This window comes from Anoplopoma fimbria, chromosome 1, assembly GCF_027596085.1.
Source record: "Anoplopoma fimbria isolate UVic2021 breed Golden Eagle Sablefish chromosome 1, Afim_UVic_2022, whole genome shotgun sequence".
In the NCBI taxonomy this organism is placed as follows: Eukaryota; Metazoa; Chordata; class Actinopteri; order Perciformes; family Anoplopomatidae; genus Anoplopoma; species Anoplopoma fimbria.
Window position 1 is genome coordinate 7,669,540 of NC_072449.1, and position 19,973 is coordinate 7,689,512.

Consider the following 19,973-nt stretch of genomic DNA (forward strand, 5'->3'; position numbering starts at 1 on the left):
AATTAAATTTGAAACTCAACCTTTAAGCTGACGTGAACAGGAAGTCCTCAAAGTGCCACGAACCATTAGAAAGTGCGACATCTACAATTCTTTGAAGATTCGTATGACTCAATTTGATGATGAAGACCATGTTCGGAACTCTAGAATGGCCACTAATAGGACCTCAAGGAGAGATTGTTCGTTTCGCTGATTTCCAAGAGCAAGGCTGAACTCTGTGAAGCTCATTACCGGTGTAATTTGCATCATGATCATCATTACCATCTTCGTTGTTGTCGTCATCGCCGTTCTAAACATCATCCTTCTCATCTCTCTTCCTCATCATCGTTATCATTGTTGTCACCCTAATAATTGTCGTTATTGTCTTCAGCATGATTAGCGCAACCGTCACTTCTATAATTAATACCATCGTCATCGTCTTTATCACCGTCGTCGCAGAACATTCACAATGATGTTTATATTCAGTGACACATTGCTATTAACATCAATAGTCATCATCATTAACATAATCCCTTTCACATTACTTTAACCTTTTAATATGTTTCACAGGATTTCTTGGGCTAATACAATATATTGGGGATATGATTGGAAGACTTTGGAGGTTTAAATTGTGTATGCTTTACTCTTTTCCAAGGCTAGTTTGGGTATGCATCTTTTCAGGCATGCTGACACACAGACACTATATGAGGCTATATGGGGGCTGTGGCGTAGTGGAGAGCAAGGTAGCTCTCCAATCAGAGGGTCGGTGGTTCGATACCCGGCTTCGGCAGTCGATGTGTCCTTGGGCAAGACACTTAACCCCAAGTTGCTCCTGAAGGCTTGCCATCGGTGTGGACTGGATGTTGCATGAATGTTAGTTAGAGTCTGATGGTGGCACCTTGCATGGTAGCCTGTCATCAGTGTGTGAATGGGTGAATGATATGTAATGTACTACTGATTGTAAGTCGCTTTGGGTAAAAGCGTCTGCTAAATGACTGTAATGTAATATGAGTACTACTACCAGTTAAGTCAAATGCAGCCAGGCCAATGCCCTATTTTTAACATTTTTTGGAAACACAGGTGTAGAAGAGCTCTCAGCTGTAGTTACACCACAATACAACCCTGGAAAGATCTACAGCTGGGAGAGAAAAAAAAAGCGCCACACAATCCCATGAAGGCCAATTAGAATTCTGCTTCACTTCACTTACTGATTGAATGAAGTAATCTGTTCTCATTTAAATGATAGCATTTCAGTCAAGCATGGGGCCAGCTTAGTCATGGAAATCAAATGAGGTCCCTATCCCGTGAAAACTGCTCCCAGTACTGGCAGGAATATAAAACGGAGACAAGCACGGGTTTCCGTTGCCATTGTTTTCATTCGCCACATCAGCATGCAGCCACATCTCTATTGTGGAGGTTGGCAGCGTTTAGATGCGTGATGCATTGTATCTCCCGCAGCAGTGTCTAAATTTCCCAAAGAGATCCGAAGATGACTTTGCCTCACTTTTATAAATTGGCCTTGTCTGTTGTAGCAGCAGAGAGCCGTCCACACCACGCAGAGCCAGGCACCGCTGCCCCGTGACATCGTAAAAGTCTCACGCAAACACGGACGGAGTGCCTGTATCCCCGTCACAGAAGCTATCACTCACAAACACAAGCAGATGTTCTTTATGTGATCCCGCGTCAATTTATTAACATCAGCTGTTGTGTGTAATACAGTACATGTCAACCGACGTCTTCATAGGTGGGGGCGCAACCCATTTGTCATTCTGTGATTTGTTTTTCTTAGCTGGCACTCCATGCTGCTCTCTCAGCCCGGCGTAATGAGGAACGTGCTGTCTGCTCCGAGTCACCGGGGAGCTTGTCACAGCATGGAGGGCTGCCACAAAAATATGCTGAAGCCAGCACAGAAAGCCTTACCCTAGAATGATGATTTATTCACACAAAAGATTGCTATTGACATAATGAGGTGTGAAAACCTGTCGTAATGCCTTTTCCCCCCGTTCCTTCATTTTTTTCCCCCGTTTCTTACCGTCTCCTTTTGCTCTGCCTTCTAATCTTCTCACCAGGTGGGCCAAAGGAGGAAGCATGATCAAGGAGGTCTCCGGAGACACATATGAGGTCATCGTGGACCACTCCTTCTTTACAGAACCCGTCTCCTGCGAGGTCACCAACCCTCTTGGCAGCACCAACATCAGCCGCAATGTCGACGTCTACTGTGAGTGACTCCTTAAGCAATACTGCATTCCTTTTCTAATAATGCCGGCAACGTGATAATGCATGGTTATGGATTTTTCACCGTCTAGTTTGTTTTGACACTGAGCTCTGAGAGTTGGCCTCACCACCAGCTGATGCTTAATTATGGATGTGTTGTAGAAAGTCAATGATGTTTATTTCAACAGTTGGTCCTCGCATGGCTGCAGAGCCTCAGTCCTTGCAGGTGGACCTTGGATCTGACGCTGTTTTCAACTGTGCCTGGACTGGAAATCCCTCTCTTACCATAGTGTGGATGAAGAGGGGATCTGGAGTTGTGAGTTCATTTATTTGCACTGCTATCAAGTATTTTTTTTACATCTCGTCACATGCATACCATAGTTTGAAAGCTGTTTTTCTCTGATAAAGCGTGTTTGAGACATTTTTATGATTCCAGCACCTCCATGCATTATATAAAGTACTGTAGGTATATGGTATATATTCATGTCATAGCCATGTGTTTGAAAAAAACCTAAGATCTCGAGGCCATTACAGTCCCAGCCACTTGGTGACCTGCTCTCACCACGAGATCTGTTGATCTGATCCACAAAAAAAGTAGACTCGTTCCACCTTTCCTTTTGTCAACATCAAAGACCAAAGCCAACCCTTTTACTCCACTGAGCTCAGACCCTAAATTGGATTTTAATAATTGAGGAGAGGTGCCCTTTAAGGTATTAAATGGTTCCTTTCTTTCTCCCCATAACACTGCCTTGTTGCTATCTCAAATGCAAAGGTCCCTTTGCTCTCATTGCATTTGATCATCTTTGACTTTTTCTGCCGCAGGTTCTTAGCAATGAAAACCTCCTGACACTGAAATCCGTGAGACAGGAGGATGCTGGGAAATACGTTTGCCGTGCTGTGGTCCCACGTGTAGGAGCGGGGGAGAAAGAGGTCTCTCTCACCGTCAATGGTGAGCTATATTATTGATATGTCTTTCACACAGACAGGCTCAGATGCACACCAGCAAAGTTGTCAAATGCATACACACGCAAGCGTGAATCTTGAGGTCTGGGGTCAACGGCGACAAAAAGAAAGCAATTTGTCACAGGAGTCGATCCTCCGTCTCCTCTGTGGTTTACAAAAGCCTTGCATCTATAAACTTCCAACAGAATATGCGGCTTTATTTCTCGCCTGTGTTTATTTATTTCTTTATATTTTTTATAGTTTAGCAGTATCTTGGAGGCGCAGTTCATTTTACCAGGCAGACCTAGTAACAAAACACAAGCCATCACACACACACACACAAACACACACAGCATTAGGAAGTGGCACCTAGCGTGCCCATGCAAATTAATTTTTCCCGACAAACAGAGCCATTTCATCACCTGCCATCATGGTGAAGTCTTTAAGTAGAAAAAGCAATACATTTAGACTTAGTCCTTTCAAGATACGGTCACACATTTCATAAACAGGTGAAATGTACTTAAATGCTAATTATATTCTGCATGAGTCACAGGGAAGCTGCCTTTTCTGAGGCACTGACTGACTAATGAATTCCAGCCTTGGTGGGGGACCTGGCAACTCTCAAACAAATGACTTCATTATCAGCACTTGATATTCAGGGAGCATGCTTCAATGTGGCAGAGGTTTATAGTTGTGGGATTTACATGTGTCTTATTTTCCCCGTGTCCATCTGAAAGAAACCTGGGCCAAAAAGAAGGGGAAAAAAAGAGAAACAGAAAAGGGTTTTAAGAAGCTGGAGAAATTATGTGGAGTTGATGCTGACAGTGTATCATTGTACATTTAGAAAGCATACAAAACAGTTTGCCTGTAAGCAACAGTGGTGCTGATTTGGGGATGAAGAAACATCAAGTAGCAAACAGTGTGTGTAAAGATTTTCTTTTCAAAACCCAGACGTTAGATTTGCATATCAGAGAGAATGGGATACCAGTATTCCCTCCAGCACAAGATCAGAACTGTGACTTTCTATGAACTGCAACGAGCCCCCTCCTTCTCAGCCAGTAATTCTGGTTGAAATCAAGGCAGAAGAGGCGTAAGAAACAAAAAAAAAATTCATGACTAATTCCATTGTCTCCCATTCTGTGGATAGCAACCTATACTGGCATCCTTTCTGTAGCCTTTATGTGTAAACAGAATACATAACATCCGATGGACCAGTTTATTTTTGATGCATTCCTGTTCTGCTCATGTAAGTATGGAGAATGTGTTGCTTTACAAAAACAACGCCATGAGAGAAAAGAAGACGGATTGCTTTAATAAAGATTATACCATCGCAGAAATCCGAGCACACCGGGAAACATACAACAAAAGCATGTTTGGTTCCTGCAGCACTTCATTCAAGCAAGCTCTGGATGCCTTTCAGTCTTTTTTTTTTTTCATTTGCTTATATCCCTACTCATTTCTTCTGCGTCTTGTACCTCCCTGCCTGAATTGGTATTTGACATTCAAGAGCCTCCTTCCATTTTACCCTTTTGAATAATTGAAATTCATCTCTTTTTTTTTTTTAAAACCACATGAGGAATCTTGAGTCATTTCTTACCCGATCCTTGAGGCGAATCAGATTGTAAAAAAAATTGTGAAATTGCAAACACTGCGGTTGAAGTGTTGCCGTGTTGCGGGGGGGGCGGTTCTCTCCTGAGGTTCATTGATTGTCCTATGCTACTGTCTCAACTGCAGATGAATGTGAGCACTCCTTATACCTCTTATCAGCCTTTAACCCCTCCGTCGCTGGAACTCAGTTGTTTCTGGCAGTGAATAACTAACACCACGGGTGAGCAGGCATTTGGGGAGGTCGACCATGACGCGACAAATATCGACCGATGCTGTGCGTATTCAGAGCATTCACGACTTGACGGCGTCTGCGGCACATTTAAATGTTTCTCCGCTGTTTGTCTTCCCTGCAGTTATCCCCCGACTCCTTAATGCCATCATTTAAATTACATGTGTTTATAATTTGTCATTCCCTCTGTCTGTCTCTTCTCTGCTGTTTTGTGTCACTGATTCCCACTGTGGCCTACCACATAGGCATGAGGATTCCTGCTTTTCCCTGGGGAAGAATGTCATTTAATTATAATCAAACAGCTAGCAGGGGAGGCAGTTTGTGTTAAAGTCACTAATGGATACATATTGCTTACTCCAGTCAAACATTTTCAGAACGGAAAAGCTCCTCAGCGTTTTATACGCAGCCTCAAGTGGCTACATCGTGTATGAAAGACGGCCATGCGTGTGATTATGTATGTAGCATACGATATATATGCATAGGTTTTACCACAGTCCTGCAGAGGTTGGAAATGAGAGAAGTTATCTGACATGGTTGAAAGGCTTTAGCTTGTGTACACTTAAGGACCATATATTCATGCAATACATATTAATTAATATATCCACAAGGCATGAGTAGATCTGCAGTTGTTGGTGGGCAGAGCAGTATAATGACACACATACAGTACTTGTGCAGCCTAGGGAGAGATAGCCCATTACCACAGTAAGGGAGAGGGAGGGCCTGAGAATCCCTCAATATCCCACAGAGCACCCGGGTTGTTATAGATCTTTTTTTTCTTCTGCTATTCCTCTTCTCGAGACAGCCTTTATGTGCCTAGTTAATTAGTATTCAGGCCCTCTTAAAAACTGGCAATGACACCGCGTGAAAATGGAAAGTGCAAATTAATGAAGCAGAAAACTGTATTTAAAATGCAGCACATTTTATCTGACAAGCTAAATTTCAACATCGTATGTTTAACTTCACCGCGGCTCCAGCCTCTACTGGACTCTATGGGTAACACTCTGCTACAATCATGAGCACGCATTCGCCCACCGAATACATGCAAACCCCACAGTGTAAACGGCAGCACACAGACTTTTATAAAATATTTTCGCATGTTCTGTATGAACTTTTCAATCTGTTTTTGGTGTCGTCTTCCTCAAGTGGTTATGTGCTGTTCCAACCGACTGAGAAAGTTGCACCTTTCGAATTTGGATAAAGCACTAATTATGGCTAGAGTATAAAAGAGTGTGAGATTCCGGCCTGTGTTATCTGCTCTGAGTTATTACTGTAAGTGTATTTCACAGTGTGAAGCAATGATATTATGGCTCACACTTCAAGCAGAAAGGTGATATGGATGTGAGCCAAAGCAAGGGAATGTGGTGAGGCTGTCAGAGCAGTTAGGGGTAGGAAAGTGTGTATTTCTGCAGAAGCTAAACAGGATGGCTGCCTCAGCTGACCAATTAGGAATGAAGGTGAAATTATTTGTGATTGCGTCTCTGCAACCACTCCGACTCGCTTTCTGGTTATGTATATAGATAAACTAAAACAGCAGGAAGGTTAGCCTAATATAAGCAGTGATTATCCCAGTTTTACAGTTATGGCCCTTTATATATACATATATAGCAATGTAGATAACAAGCCATTTAATAACAATACACTCACTCTCACTAACCACTGTTTGAATATATTTTAGAGTGAAACTGGAGTGTGTAAAATACATGAAAGGCTCTCAAGGTATAGAGTTTAATATATAAAATCTCCACTGGTGCAATACACATATTGAAATCATGTAGCCAAAAGTATTGAGTAACATATTAACATCTCGAGAATGAATATACTCCAAAAAAGTGGGTACATTTAATTTGATATTGTTAAAATATAAAAAATAAGAGCTGTCTTTTGTTGGCAACTTCAACATATATATATAGAGAGAAGATCTCCTCTCCATGGATTTCTCCTGAGGAAAATATGGCCACCAGTGACCAAACCAGACGTTTTTGTTTGTTTTCAGTTTCCCTGTAGCTGTTTTCTGCACTCTTTTATCAGGAGAAAAACAACGACAGAAAAATCAAACGAGCGGCATGAGGTAGCGAGGAAATGTCAAGCTTTTGTTCAAAGCGGATGCCTCAGTTTTGGGAGTAAATGTGAGCCCCGGCCTTTCGACACCCACACTGCTATTGTGTAATCACATAGCAATGTCCACTCCAGAGTTAACACCTCCTCAAATGAATGCGTGAGACATTGTGCCCAACATTTGATTACCTCCCCTGCTGCTAACATTGATGTTGTAGTGCCACCTACCTCCCCGCTACCAATGTGTTCGTGCTCTGATCACATAGTGTGAGTAGCGAACCTTGTACTCACACACACACACACACACACACATACTTACAACCCAGCCTGAGCCAGTGAGATAAAGCTATCTAATTATATTCCTCATTTGCAGCTGTGATCCATAGAATAGATCCTTCCCAGCTACTACCACCGACCTTTAGCAGCCTGTAGGCAATTGATCTTGCCGTGTGTTGACAACCGAAGCCCATACAAACCACACGTCTCCTGTTCACAAGTTAAAGGGATAGTTCAGGTGTTTTCAAGTGGGGTTGTATGATGTACTTATCTTATTAGTCAGTGTATATGTAGTCCGCACTCAGCTATTTTCTCAGAAGCAGTACCAGCATGGGAGCAAAGTGATGTACTGCTGTGGACAGCCTAAAAGTTTAGTTTATATTTAGAATATTTTCCGTACTGAACTGTAAGTGAAACCTGTCAATGCTGTTTTGTCAATGGAGACGGGTGGCTTTAGAAAGAGCATGGATAATTTTCAATTTCAGTTCAGTTCACTCTCGGAAAGAGCTGACAGCAATATAAAGCAGTGAAAATATTCTAAATTATAGATGCATTTAAACGGATATCATCAACGCCATCAACTATAGTGCCTCATTCAACCCTATTTCAAAACACCCGAACGATCCCTTTAATACATGCACAAAAAAAAAACCTTACATGAACTAAAGCACATGCGTGTATACAAATACAGTCACTCCATGTTGACAAAACCAGTGAAAGAAGGTGAACAGCTTCTAGTACATGTTTCCTAAATTTGTCTACAGCATTGATTCTGCAGCAGCCTTCCAGCACCCTCCAGTAGCATACCAAGACGCCATCTGGCAAAGTCTCATTAAAATGCTAATTCATTTTAATAAGGGACAGGTAATAAACTGCAATTATGTATCGTCGGAGAGATGGCAGAGTGTGGGAATTTGGGGGAAGTTGGCTCATTTATCAAGAAGCTGCCCCACTTACCACCGCCTCAAAACCACATTTTTTAACCTTAAACATCACAAGAGATGTGCCTATATGGATAGTTTTGGTGTTTTAAAGTGGGGCTGTATGAAGTACTTATCCATAGTCTAAGTATTACCTACAGTAGATGGCATCCAGCATGGCCACAGTTTGGAGAAACACATATGAGTTTGGGGATGGGAGCTAAGCAATGTATTGCTGCGGACACAGGCAGCAGCAAAACATATTTTTGCCACCTTAAAGAAAGGCTCACTTTAAAAAGTAAATATTGGTTTAAGCGTACACTACATTAGGAATATTTTTACTGTTAGACAGCCCTTTCTGACGGGGAACTGAACTGAAAATGAAACTTATTTATGCTCTCTTCAAAGCCACTAGACTCCATTTCAACAGCAGAGATAACTTTCACTTGAGAGCATTTCTTTTGCCACTCAACAGTGACAGCTGAGCATGTGGTTCAGCAATATCATAACATGTACAGTTACATACAAATATCATGAAGCAAATAAACACAAAATATTGTACATATATCAAGATCAGAAAAATACATTGAACAAAAATGTGCATTCTTTTGTAGTTTAAATCAGCTGTCTTTTACCACTCTTGGTAAACTGCTGTATAATATACTTGGATTAAATACACAATTTCTTAACAGTTATCTTGAACCGTAATTGCATCCTATTTAATATAAATCTAATGTTAATGTAATCCATTGACTCTGTCCACTGCGTTTCTGGAATTTCACTTCCAGTGAGCTCCTCAGGACCAAAGGCAAAATACACTTGAAAGACAGAATTGGGTCATGTGTGACATCTTGTCTTCATATTAGTGCTGTCACCTGGTGTGAACAGCCTCCAGACCAGATGGTAAACTGACCAGTCGTTTAAGCTGAGCTGCCCTTGTCAGGCAAGATCTTGTAGCCTGATCAAGGTTTAACACATGCTGGCTCAAAGTCCATTCCTGCAGCTCATGCTGAATAAACTATCCCTCTTTACATAATTTGTAATTCCAATAAAGCGATTCCATTGAATCAACCTTATTATGGGAGAGACCTTAATTTTACTTAACACTGTTAAGAGGTTGTTAGAGTTGTATTTATAGTTACAATGTAAAAAGAATAAGAAAGAACTACCTATGTAAAAGTACAATATGAAATCAAACATACCGTATTTTTTCTCAGACAGTGTCTTGATGGATGTTATCTTTTACCTTTTTGGATTGCATCTATATAGAAAGCTAGAACTTCATTTTTAGTTTTTTTTCATGCCAACCTATTGGTTAAAGGGTTAAATCTGCTGCAAGCAAATTGTATCAGGTGATACACAGCGAAGTGTGTTATCTCCCCACAATGGCATTTTTCTCTTTCCATCTGTGTAGTGCTGATTACGCTCCAACAGAACTGCTGTAGCACTCTCCAGTGACGTTTATCTCCATGGGAGAAATCAAGCCAATCATAAATCAACAATTTCTTGATCCAGAATGAGGTCTGGGCCCCCACTCATGCCCTTCATTCAGGCCCAGTGTGTCCTTGGGTAGATTGTACCGAGGGATGGGGCATGTTTATATCGCACTGCAATACAATTTTCCCCCAAAATTACTGAGCACTACAGGTGTTTCTGTTTGGAACAGGAGAGCAATTAGGATATAATGTACCACAAAAACCCGATTGAGCAGAATTGTCATATGACCTGAAACTGAAAAATGAATTTAATTATTCATGTTTCAATTTCTGTGAGTTGTAACTCATCTTTCAACTTTTTTAATCATTGTTCTTTTTTTCAGGCCCCCCTACTATCTCCAGTACACAGACTCAGCAGGCTCTACATGGAGAAAAAGGACAAATCAAATGTTTCATTCGAAGTACACCTCCTCCAGACCGCATTGTAAGTGTACTGGACTATTTATTTTGTTCTGATCTCATCCTTGACTCAACTTTGCAAGGCTTTATTGCAAGGACATCTGTGCAACTATAGTCATGATATTTTATGGATCCATGGTACATGAACAATGCAAATTAGATTAGAGAATAATGACCACTTATGACCAATACCTGACTGAGATATTGATATAATGCCTGACTGCATTATTGATCTGTTAACTACACATGGGCAGCACACATGAGAAGAATCATTTTACAGAATTAGCTCCATCATTTGTGCTCATATGAAAAGGTGGGCATGATAATACAGTTTGAACCCCCATTTTCTCATTTGATGCACACTTATGCTCTGTTAGCACTGATCCCATTAAGATTTATGGACCTTATATAAACAGCCTACTCTCTGAGCACACGCTGTGCTTATTATTAATTTGCTTGTGTGTTTGTGTGTGTGTGCAGGCATGTTTGCATATGAATGTAGTTAATTGCCATACTTTGTCATCCAATGTGTGCTTTTACTATATTGATGTACAACATTAATTAGCCACATAATTAATATCAGGTTTATTAGAGAAGGGTGCCTGCAGAGGCCGGTTGGTGGGTCTTAAATTAAATTTATTTTTCTATATGTCTACAGTAATAACAAATGGAAAACCTTATATGTACTTATGTAGAGTCAAGTCAATTTCACTTATGTGGCCAAACATCACACATTTGTCACAGAAGCCTTTACAGTCTTCTTAACTACATCTCATCGAAGTCAAATAACAGCATTATAACACCTGAACCGAGGCAACATTTTTTACACCGTAACACTGAATTTCACAACAATATTAAGCCACTTGTCCATTATCGCCAGCTTGAAGTTGAATGTGTTGTTTATCCTCTGAGTACCAATTCGTTACTTTCGCTTTTTATCCAGTGAAATTAATTTCCTCATTTGCCAGATAAAAATCAGCAAAATGGAATGGTCTTATTCTCACCGTAGTCACCCAAAACAAATGCAGTGTGAACAAAAGGAGAGGCATGTGTTGCATTATCAAAGCACTGCAGAGATAAATCTGGTTTATGCAAATTGCTACCCTTTTACAACATTTTCCTCGCCACATCACTCCAAGTGTCAACGCCACTTCACATTAGTCCGTCACGTTGCAGATTCATCACTGCCTTTTACCTGTTATGTCTTGCAAAAATCCCCTCAGTTTTGGACATTTTGTTTTGTTATTTTTTCCAAACAATGTTTCATTAAAATATTCTGATTGAGTTGCTGTTTATCAGAGAAATGCCAATATTAATTGGTTTGAAATTAATTTGAATGTATGAATAACATAGCAGAGTGGTTTGAAAAAAAAGTTCAACAGTTAGTCTTAGTAAGTTGTTTTACTCTAACAAATAAGATATTATTTGTTAGAACACAGTGCTTTCCAAAGAAACCAGACAAATCCCAAATATCACCAAATTTATTTTTTATACTTCTGTTACACATACAAAATGTAATGCAATGTGCCAATGTGCCATCACAGTTTACAATAAGAGACATTTTGTAAAAGTAATTTCCTTAAGTTATTCTGCTTCTTACGGAAAATGTTCAAATTAATTAAATAATTTGTTATTCCTAATATGTAATCTTTACATTTATTTAAGAAAACATTTTCAGCTTGTCCTTTTTGCCATCAAGATCATTTAGTCTATTCAAAATAATGCACAGTATCTATTACCCCGTATTTGTATACCCCTTCACAGCAAGCACTGCTCTACAAATGATTGCTTGCAGTCTTCCAACAGCCAGATCCAAAAAGCAATGTACTTTAATTCGAACACTGCATTGAGAAGAGATCTGCCTACACTGCAAACTATTTTCAATTATCTATTAGCTCAGTCTACAGATGCCAGAGACATCTCAGTGAGCTGGCAACTTGTCAAACACAAATGAACAGCAGCAAGTGGCCAGTTAACAAAAACATTGTAACCATAACACAGTGTTACCAACACAGAATATAATATCTTTAGTGTATTCTCACTGATTCATTTCCCTCTGATACCTCCCTCTGAATCACTAAACTCTTCACCAGACAAAATGAGCTAATGCATTCCTTGCATTCACCGGTATCACCTTATACCAAAGTAGAACATCATTATCCCTTTATTATTATAAAGCACTAAGTTCATCACATTGTGTGTTTCCATGGAGATCTGTGCTGTTACCAACATAAAGCTGCCTGACATAGTGCAGGAATCATCCAAGAACATATTGCAAGAATACTTACCACCTCTATAATCTCAACTTTTCTTCAGGCTTGGTCATGGAAGGAAACCGTGTTGGAGTCTGGAACGTCCGGCCGCTACACCGTGGAGACCGTCACCACAGAGGAAGGAGTTATCTCCACACTGACCATGAGTAACATTGTCCCGGCTGACTTCCAGACCATCTACAACTGCACCGCGTGGAACAGCTTTGGCTCGGACACGGAGATCATACGCCTTAAGGAACAAGGTGGGAGCCAAGGTTCGACAGGTTTCACCTTCCTCTTCTTCAAATCACGTGACTGTGGTTTTCTAGAAAGTGATAGATGGTGAAAAGCTGTAATGTTCTGTGTGCATCCCCGTTGTTGTACCTGCCCTGTGTCTGCGAGCTTGTGACTGTACATCTAGCACGTGTGATTAGGTTGGAGCCTTTGTTTGAATGTGCTTTTGTGTTCAAGTATGCATGAGGCAGGATTCCATAATGAACAATTATGAATATTGTTGATGCACAATAACACATAAAAACAACAAATATTGAATAGATGTTTCCATTTTTTTGGTTTTGAATAATCTATAGATTTTTTTTCTTACTTAAATTCTTACTTTAAATTCCATCCAAATAAAAGTTATTTGATATTAACATTCCAACTTGGAATTGCAATATGATAATACAAAACCCTGAAATGTTTGATGTACAGTAAATGTGATGATGACATAGATAAAGCCCCGACAAATTAGTTTTCTGGGTTAACATAAAGTGCAGCTCCCTGGTAATTTGAACTGATGACCCCAAGCATACACGCTGAATCTAAAATATCCTGCCTCCTGCTTTCTTTATGTTAAAGAGAGACTCTTTCTATTGCTTAAAAAATGAATACTTTCTATCTTTTGACCTTATCCCCTCTACCGTAGGGGAGGTCCGGTTTTCTATCCACTTATCGTAAATGATAAATTATAAACTGCTTATGTGAAAGTGACATTGATCAATGAAGACATTAAACAGGCTTTAATGGTGTAGGAGAAGCACTTGGTTGTTTTGCATTTGTTTAAAATGCTAGAAGGTCATAAATGTGGGCTGGAAACTCAGGCCATTAAAGTGTGCTTTAATGAGAACCTCTAATGTTGGAGCAGCATACAGATGCAGGTTTAATCTCTTCACAGTCGCAAATGCACTATAACATCCTCCTAGAAACACACAAACATGATTATGCTTAAACTAATGCAAAAAGTATTGTACTCTAATCAATGAAAATAAAACCCTTGGTGAAAGACTTCTATTAGCCTAAAAGAGTGTAAATTAAAAGTTATTAGACAGTGGGATAATGAGACAATAGTAGGGTAATGTTTACCCACACTGATAACAGAAGGTTTGGTAATACGTTTTCATTTGAAATGTTGAACTTTTTTTCGTGTGTTGCTCTGTGTCTGTGTATTCTTATTTCATATAGCCTTGTGCCTCAGGGATAATGTCAAAGTCACTTAGCGGGATGCAATATAGCATATCTTCTCTTAGTTCCTGTTTGTTGCAGAAACAGAAAAGAGGCAGAGATGAGCAGAACTAGTGCATGTTTGTGCCACTGCCGTACATTATGACTGTGCACTCTCTGTCAAGTACCCTACATTGAATTTAATGTACCTTTGAGATGTTTGTTGTATCTTATCATAGAAGGACGTTTCTCTCTGTTGCTCTCTGCAGAATCTCTCCCAGTGGCGGTGATCATTGGCATTGCTGTGGGAGCTTTTGTGGCCCTCATTGTCCTCATGGGCACCATTGGAGCATTCTGTTGCACCCGCTCCCAGAGAAGTACGTATCCTCTTCCCCTGTTACCTCCACCGAAGCATGCATGCCAAAGCACTGGATCGCCTCGCAAGCACACTAAAAGAAACATGTCCATCTATTGAAATTGAGATATTGTTTTCATTAATCTTGCATGCAAGAATTTGGTTGTCAGCTGCTTCAAGAAATGTCTGACAAAAGATATATGGCTGGAACATAGTGTGAAGATGGAATAGAAGTTTAAATCACTTGTTGAGATGGACATCTTTTTGTGGTGCAGAGATAATATTACTGTTATAAGGGCTCATTTCATGCAATCTCAGTCTGGCTGCATTCACATTTGAGGCTATTTACATCCTGCGCTATGTTCACCGCCACCCACCCATGTACCAAGTGACTCAGGTTAGAGACAGTCAGCCACTGTCTCTATCCAAGAACCAATTTGTGCTACTGGTCCCTTCAGCATGTCTATTGTCTGTATACTACAGAGGAAGCGCACCTGGTTATGCCCTCACTGCCCGTCTCCATCTGTGCTCACCAGAGAGAACTTGCAAGCAAAATTAAGACAGAAAGTAAGACCTTGTTATATGACAGTATCATCAGCATTGTCCCAAAACAGAATGAGCCGCCGTGAGAGGCTGTGTGAGATTGCATATGTATGCAGAAACAGATAATCTTGTGTTGGCAGGAAACAAATGATTAATAATGCTTTGTGTTTCGTTTTCGGGGAAACTGGGGAGCTCTCACAAACTAAACCCAGGGATCTTTGCTAAATTCTGCAATACTGCAAACTGCACTGAGGGGAAATTATAATGTCAACAAATACAGATTGGTGTTTGTCCAGATAATTTGAGATATGCGTGTCATCTGTTTTCTGCCAGATCTGAAAGGAGTCGTGTCGGCGAAAAATGACATCCGGGTGGAGATTGTGCACAAAGACCACAACGCAGCACGGGAAAACGAAGAACACACCTCCATGAAACAACTGATGGTGAGTGTGAGTGTCGCTACATACTACTTTCCTCTTCTCGCTCCTTTTATATATATATTTATAGATAAACATATTTGTCCTTCTTAAGCTAACATTAACATAATGAATGCACATTACTATTGTCATTGCTGTTTCCTGTGGAATAGATTATTATGTAGATTTTGTTCATTTATATGACTAATGGAAGCACAGAAATGCATTAAGATTGTATATGTGATGTTGTCAAGGCAAAGGGGCTATATTTATCAATGTGATGCCAGATGTGCTATGAGCAAAACAGACCCCAATACATTGTAACCATGCAAATGTTGATGCATTATGGGTAATCCTACAGTGGGTGTACTTCTGTATCTACATGCCTTCTAGACACACAAAGAACTGTTTCCTCTTTGGAACGGTACCAGTGTTTTTGGTTATCATGAAGCTTGCTCCAGGGCTGGGCTATTTGCAGCGCAAGGTTTTACATTTTTCTTTCAAATATACTTAATACACTCGGTACTTTATGTTAGTGCTGGCAAAATGAACTTGGCTACCTTACAAATCTGCATTCTGCTAAGATAAATAAAAGATATTCACATATACATTATTAATGCTCCCTGTCAGCCCTGAGTGAAGGTCGACGTCGAATTAGTGATGAAAGCGAAATCTTTCCATCTCAAAATGCCTTTTTACTGTGAGAGAAAGAGATTGGGAAACTACACAGACTCTTTGTATATACTTTTCTTGATTTCTCTGCAGGTTGAACGAGGAGAATTCCAGCAGGAGTCTGTTCTTAAGCAGCTGGAGGTACTTCAAGAGGAAGAGAAGGAGTATCAGCACATTAAGGTAGGACTCCTGAACAACGACAGCATGAGGGAGTAAAAGGTGGAGAGAGAGAGAGACAGCCTTTTGGGGTAGAGTGTGGTCTTTATCAACTCTGGGACCAAAATAGAAGAAGAGCATTAATCCCTTTCTTGTTAGATAGATCCACAGGCAAAATAACTCCTGTTGGAGAGATTTGTATTCATTTGTCTCTCATCAAAGGTGGTTCAAGAAATCAGAGGCTGGTTGGCCCTAAGAGTGTTACTTTCACCATATAGATGAAATTGGAATGCTTTAAAGGACATAAAGGACTTTGGTTCAAAGATTTTGATATCATTTCTAACCCCTTTTTTCATAATGTACTTTTATTACATACTCAATTTGGAATGTACTTAATCTTTCAACACATTGTGTTCCCATTTATGTGCTATCTGTCAAATCAAAACACTTGGTCCAGCAGATAAACTTCTGAACTTCTCCAGTCTATCAAGCACAGTCTCTAAATCTTGCCCAAGAAAATGTAGTTTGTTTTACCTTTAACAATGCTTCACACAATTATTTTGGTTTGTAATTTCAGTGCAGAATTATCGTAGGTATAACAGGTGTGTTTGTGAATACCTGACAGTTTTACTGTTAGATACTCCTTTACCAGGAGGAAAGTTGAGTCTCAGGATAAAAAAATCAAAAACAAACCATTGAGGGTAAACTCTCTACCTGGCAACGTATTAATTACTAACCTAAAGAAATTCAATAAGAAGCTCATCATGCTATCTAAATCACACTGTGTCTATATTAACCCTTTGGGTCACTGTGTTAGTCTCAATGATGTAGTCTTAACAACCAGCTACAGTATACAGCTGGCAGCACCAAATAGGCAATCAACATGTGAGAAAAAAAGTGAGTCAGAGTCCAGTTTGGACCCGTCTGGTGGAAAGTAACAAAAGACAACACTGCCAGAAACTTGATATATGAGTCTGACCCCAGGCAGTCCATCTCCTGTTAGATCAGTGACATCCGCTCTGTGTTAACATCCTTTGATATCAATAGTCCTGCTCCATAAAACTTTCTGAACACATATGCTGACTGCTTCTTTACATACTGAAAAAAAGACTAAAATGCCACAGTGGTCAGATCCAACCAAGGGGGTCTTGTTTAGTGACGCCAGGATTCAATGAATAGGCTATAATAAAACTGACTCTAGCGCTATTTATAGCCGCCCACCCATTTACATGGCAATGAATGGATCAGTCTGTACAGATGAGGCGCTTTGCATTCAGTTCTCCCATTGCACATGAAAGCACTTTGCCACTTGTACCAATAAATGATCTGCATGCGATTTGGCAGATTGGTTAGATTTGTGTTTAAAGCCCCTTTTAACGCATGTGTAGGACACTTTCTCTTCTATGTGTGCCTCAATCAGCTTTTCTAAAGGTTCTATTCAAACGAGAAAATTATCATTATCATTTTTTTCACAGCAGTATTTTGTTGTATCGGAGGCATTATGTTTTGGGGTTGGACTGTCCGGTTTATTCTTTTTAACACAATATCTAAGGAATATTTGGAGGGAATTTTGTCAAAATTTGGCACAAACGTCCACTTGGACTCAAGGATGAACATATTAGAAATTTGTATTCTATTAATGAATAGTCACAATGGCATTTTACTTTGTGCATTTACCAAAAGTTAGATTCAATTTAACCAGAAATACCTTGTGGTCTGTCCTTATATCTTCTATACATTGAAATAGCCTCCCTGCTATTTGTTTCCACATCCTGTTCTGTTGCAAGATAAATACTCAATAATAATGTAGAAGTTGCTGCTAAAGTTATTCCAATATGTGGTTAAAGTGTTTACTATCCCTTAAGAAGACCCTTGGTGCTTTTCATGTAAATGCATTTGTAAATCAAGCACAGCGGATTTTCTCAGTGGGTGTTTATTCCACCTATGACCCGCATTGTTGCCTGCAGGACTGTCGATTAATCCTCACACTGCAGTTTATATTTGACAAAGATGATATCCCCATTCTGACCCTCTATGAGGTGACCTAGGTGATAACATACCGGAGCTCATCAGTGCCATGGAAACAAATTCTGACCTGTTCATTAGTCCTTTTGTCCGTTGGCTCCCTGGAGTGTGTGCTTCTGTTTGCATGCTTACCTGCTCCCCCTGGGGCTGGATTTTTTGATCCTAGTTAATGACAGCCCGCGAAAGGCGAGAGCAGAGGGGGGACTGAACAAAAGATGAAGGCCAGACACGAACAATCTCCCTGTCTGCTGTCTGATAATGACGAGCATAACGAGAATCCTCTCAGGTTCTATCTCTCATTTCCCCATTATGAGCATTCTTCCTTTGGGATTTGCCACCATGCTCTCTATGCTTGACATTCACATACATACACAAGAGAACATGACAACACACACACACACACACACTCGTGCCCTAAATGGACCCTTAGCAACAGCACGGTGCCTGCAGCTTAGCAGACAAACAGCACAGCTGTAGCCTCAGAAGCCATTTCAGAGCAAACATGAAATCACAGACACTACAATTCGTTAAGGTCCAATTAAAGCTGGTATGTGCGTGAACTTTGCAGTGGCACGTTGGATGCCAAACTATGAATCATCAAGGCCTGCTTAATTAACGAGAAACATGATTTTAAGGTTAGCGAGGGGGCTGAAATCCTATCACTAAGCTTCGCCACTGTTTTTTTTTTGCTCAGCCTGTTTTCTTATTCAGGAATTGGAAAGGTAATTACTGCCAGTTTGACCTTGACTCCTGTTGCGCTTTGAGAAAAATAACAAGTTAATGCCTATAAACAAGGTGATGGTTTTCCTTTCCCCCTCTTTGTCCTTTTTTAATTTGATATTAGGTACTGCCCAGAAAAAAAATAAGGAAAAATAACAATTATAATGATAATAAAAATCTGTCTTTCCTTGGTTTTCTGTAGGACCCTACAAATGGCTACTACAGCGTCAATACCTTTAAGGAGCACCACACGCCTACCATGGCTGGGACTCAGTCCACTGAGGCTAGGAACCCCACCAACACAGGCACCCTGGGCAAGCAGCGGGTTCCAACGGGCATGTCCTTCACCAACATCTACTCCACCCTGGGAGCAGGTCCCAACCGTCTCTATGACTACAGCCAACGCTTCGTGCTGGGCATGGGCAGCAGCTCTATCGAGCTGTGCGAGCGGGAGTTCCAGCGCGGCTCGCTCAGCGACTCCAGCTCTTTTATCGACACGCAGTGTGACAGCAGCGTCAGCAGCTACAGTAAGCCGGACGGCTACGTGCAGTTCGACAAAGACAGCAAGGCGTCAGCCTCCTCCTCCTCCCACTATTCCCAGTCCTCCTCGCAGAACTCAGACCTCACCCGGCCGCTCCAGAAGCGCATGCAGACCCACGTCTGACCACCAGCGGGGGGGAGAGCGTTTGAACGGGGTGTGACAAGCAGCCGGGATTGTAAAACTGTGACAGAAATCAGCTCCCACGGGCCACTAAAGTAATAACTCCTGGAGATGCAGTGGCTGGTTGGCTTAAATACACCATGTGACTTGTTCAGACTTCTCAGTGTCCCAAAAAGAGGATCAAGAAGCCTTATATTCCCCTCATGCATAACTCATCAACCACCTCCTTTTTAAGCTCATAATCAGAATTGTGCCACAGAAAGGGTTACTTGCCAACACAGAGACAACATGAGTTTGGAATTTGAACATTCAATACTTGGTTTCTGCAGTGAAATTGCAAGCAGAGGGCAGGAATACTACAAAAGCCTTGTGTGACAATCAGCTCCCATGGCAAAGAGACAATTCTTTTGCCTTTTGAAGATTGTCATCCAGTAAAACTGAGATTGACGTTGCTAGTGTTGAGGCACGCAGCACGAACGTCACGATAATGAGTGCGAGCCAATGTCCTGCTGCTCTCTTGTAGATTGAAGCACAACAATGAATGTGCATGTGGTTTTTAGCTGTTAAAGCAATAACTCTTTCCCTCTCCCCACCTTCCGTTCAAACACAGTATGTCAG

The 19,973-nt window shown here is 40.7% G+C and overlaps 1 protein-coding gene across 1 annotated transcript in view; it reads left to right on the forward strand.

Annotated features, from left to right (window-relative positions):
* Positions 1–19,358, forward strand: part of kirrel3b (kirre like nephrin family adhesion molecule 3b) — a 58,471-nt gene extending 39,113 nt beyond the window's left edge. The window contains exons 6-15 of the mRNA XM_054601633.1: positions 2,046–2,194; positions 2,379–2,506; positions 3,013–3,139; positions 10,040–10,140; positions 12,432–12,642; positions 14,089–14,184; positions 14,646–14,729; positions 15,039–15,148; positions 15,887–15,973; positions 18,897–19,358. Of these exons, the coding sequence (XP_054457608.1) occupies positions 2,046–2,194; positions 2,379–2,506; positions 3,013–3,139; positions 10,040–10,140; positions 12,432–12,642; positions 14,089–14,184; positions 14,646–14,729; positions 15,039–15,148; positions 15,887–15,973; positions 18,897–19,358 (1,555 nt within the window). The remainder of the gene's footprint in view (positions 1–2,045; positions 2,195–2,378; positions 2,507–3,012; positions 3,140–10,039; positions 10,141–12,431; positions 12,643–14,088; positions 14,185–14,645; positions 14,730–15,038; positions 15,149–15,886; positions 15,974–18,896) is intronic.
* The last annotated feature ends 615 nt before the right edge of the window (positions 19,359–19,973 follow it).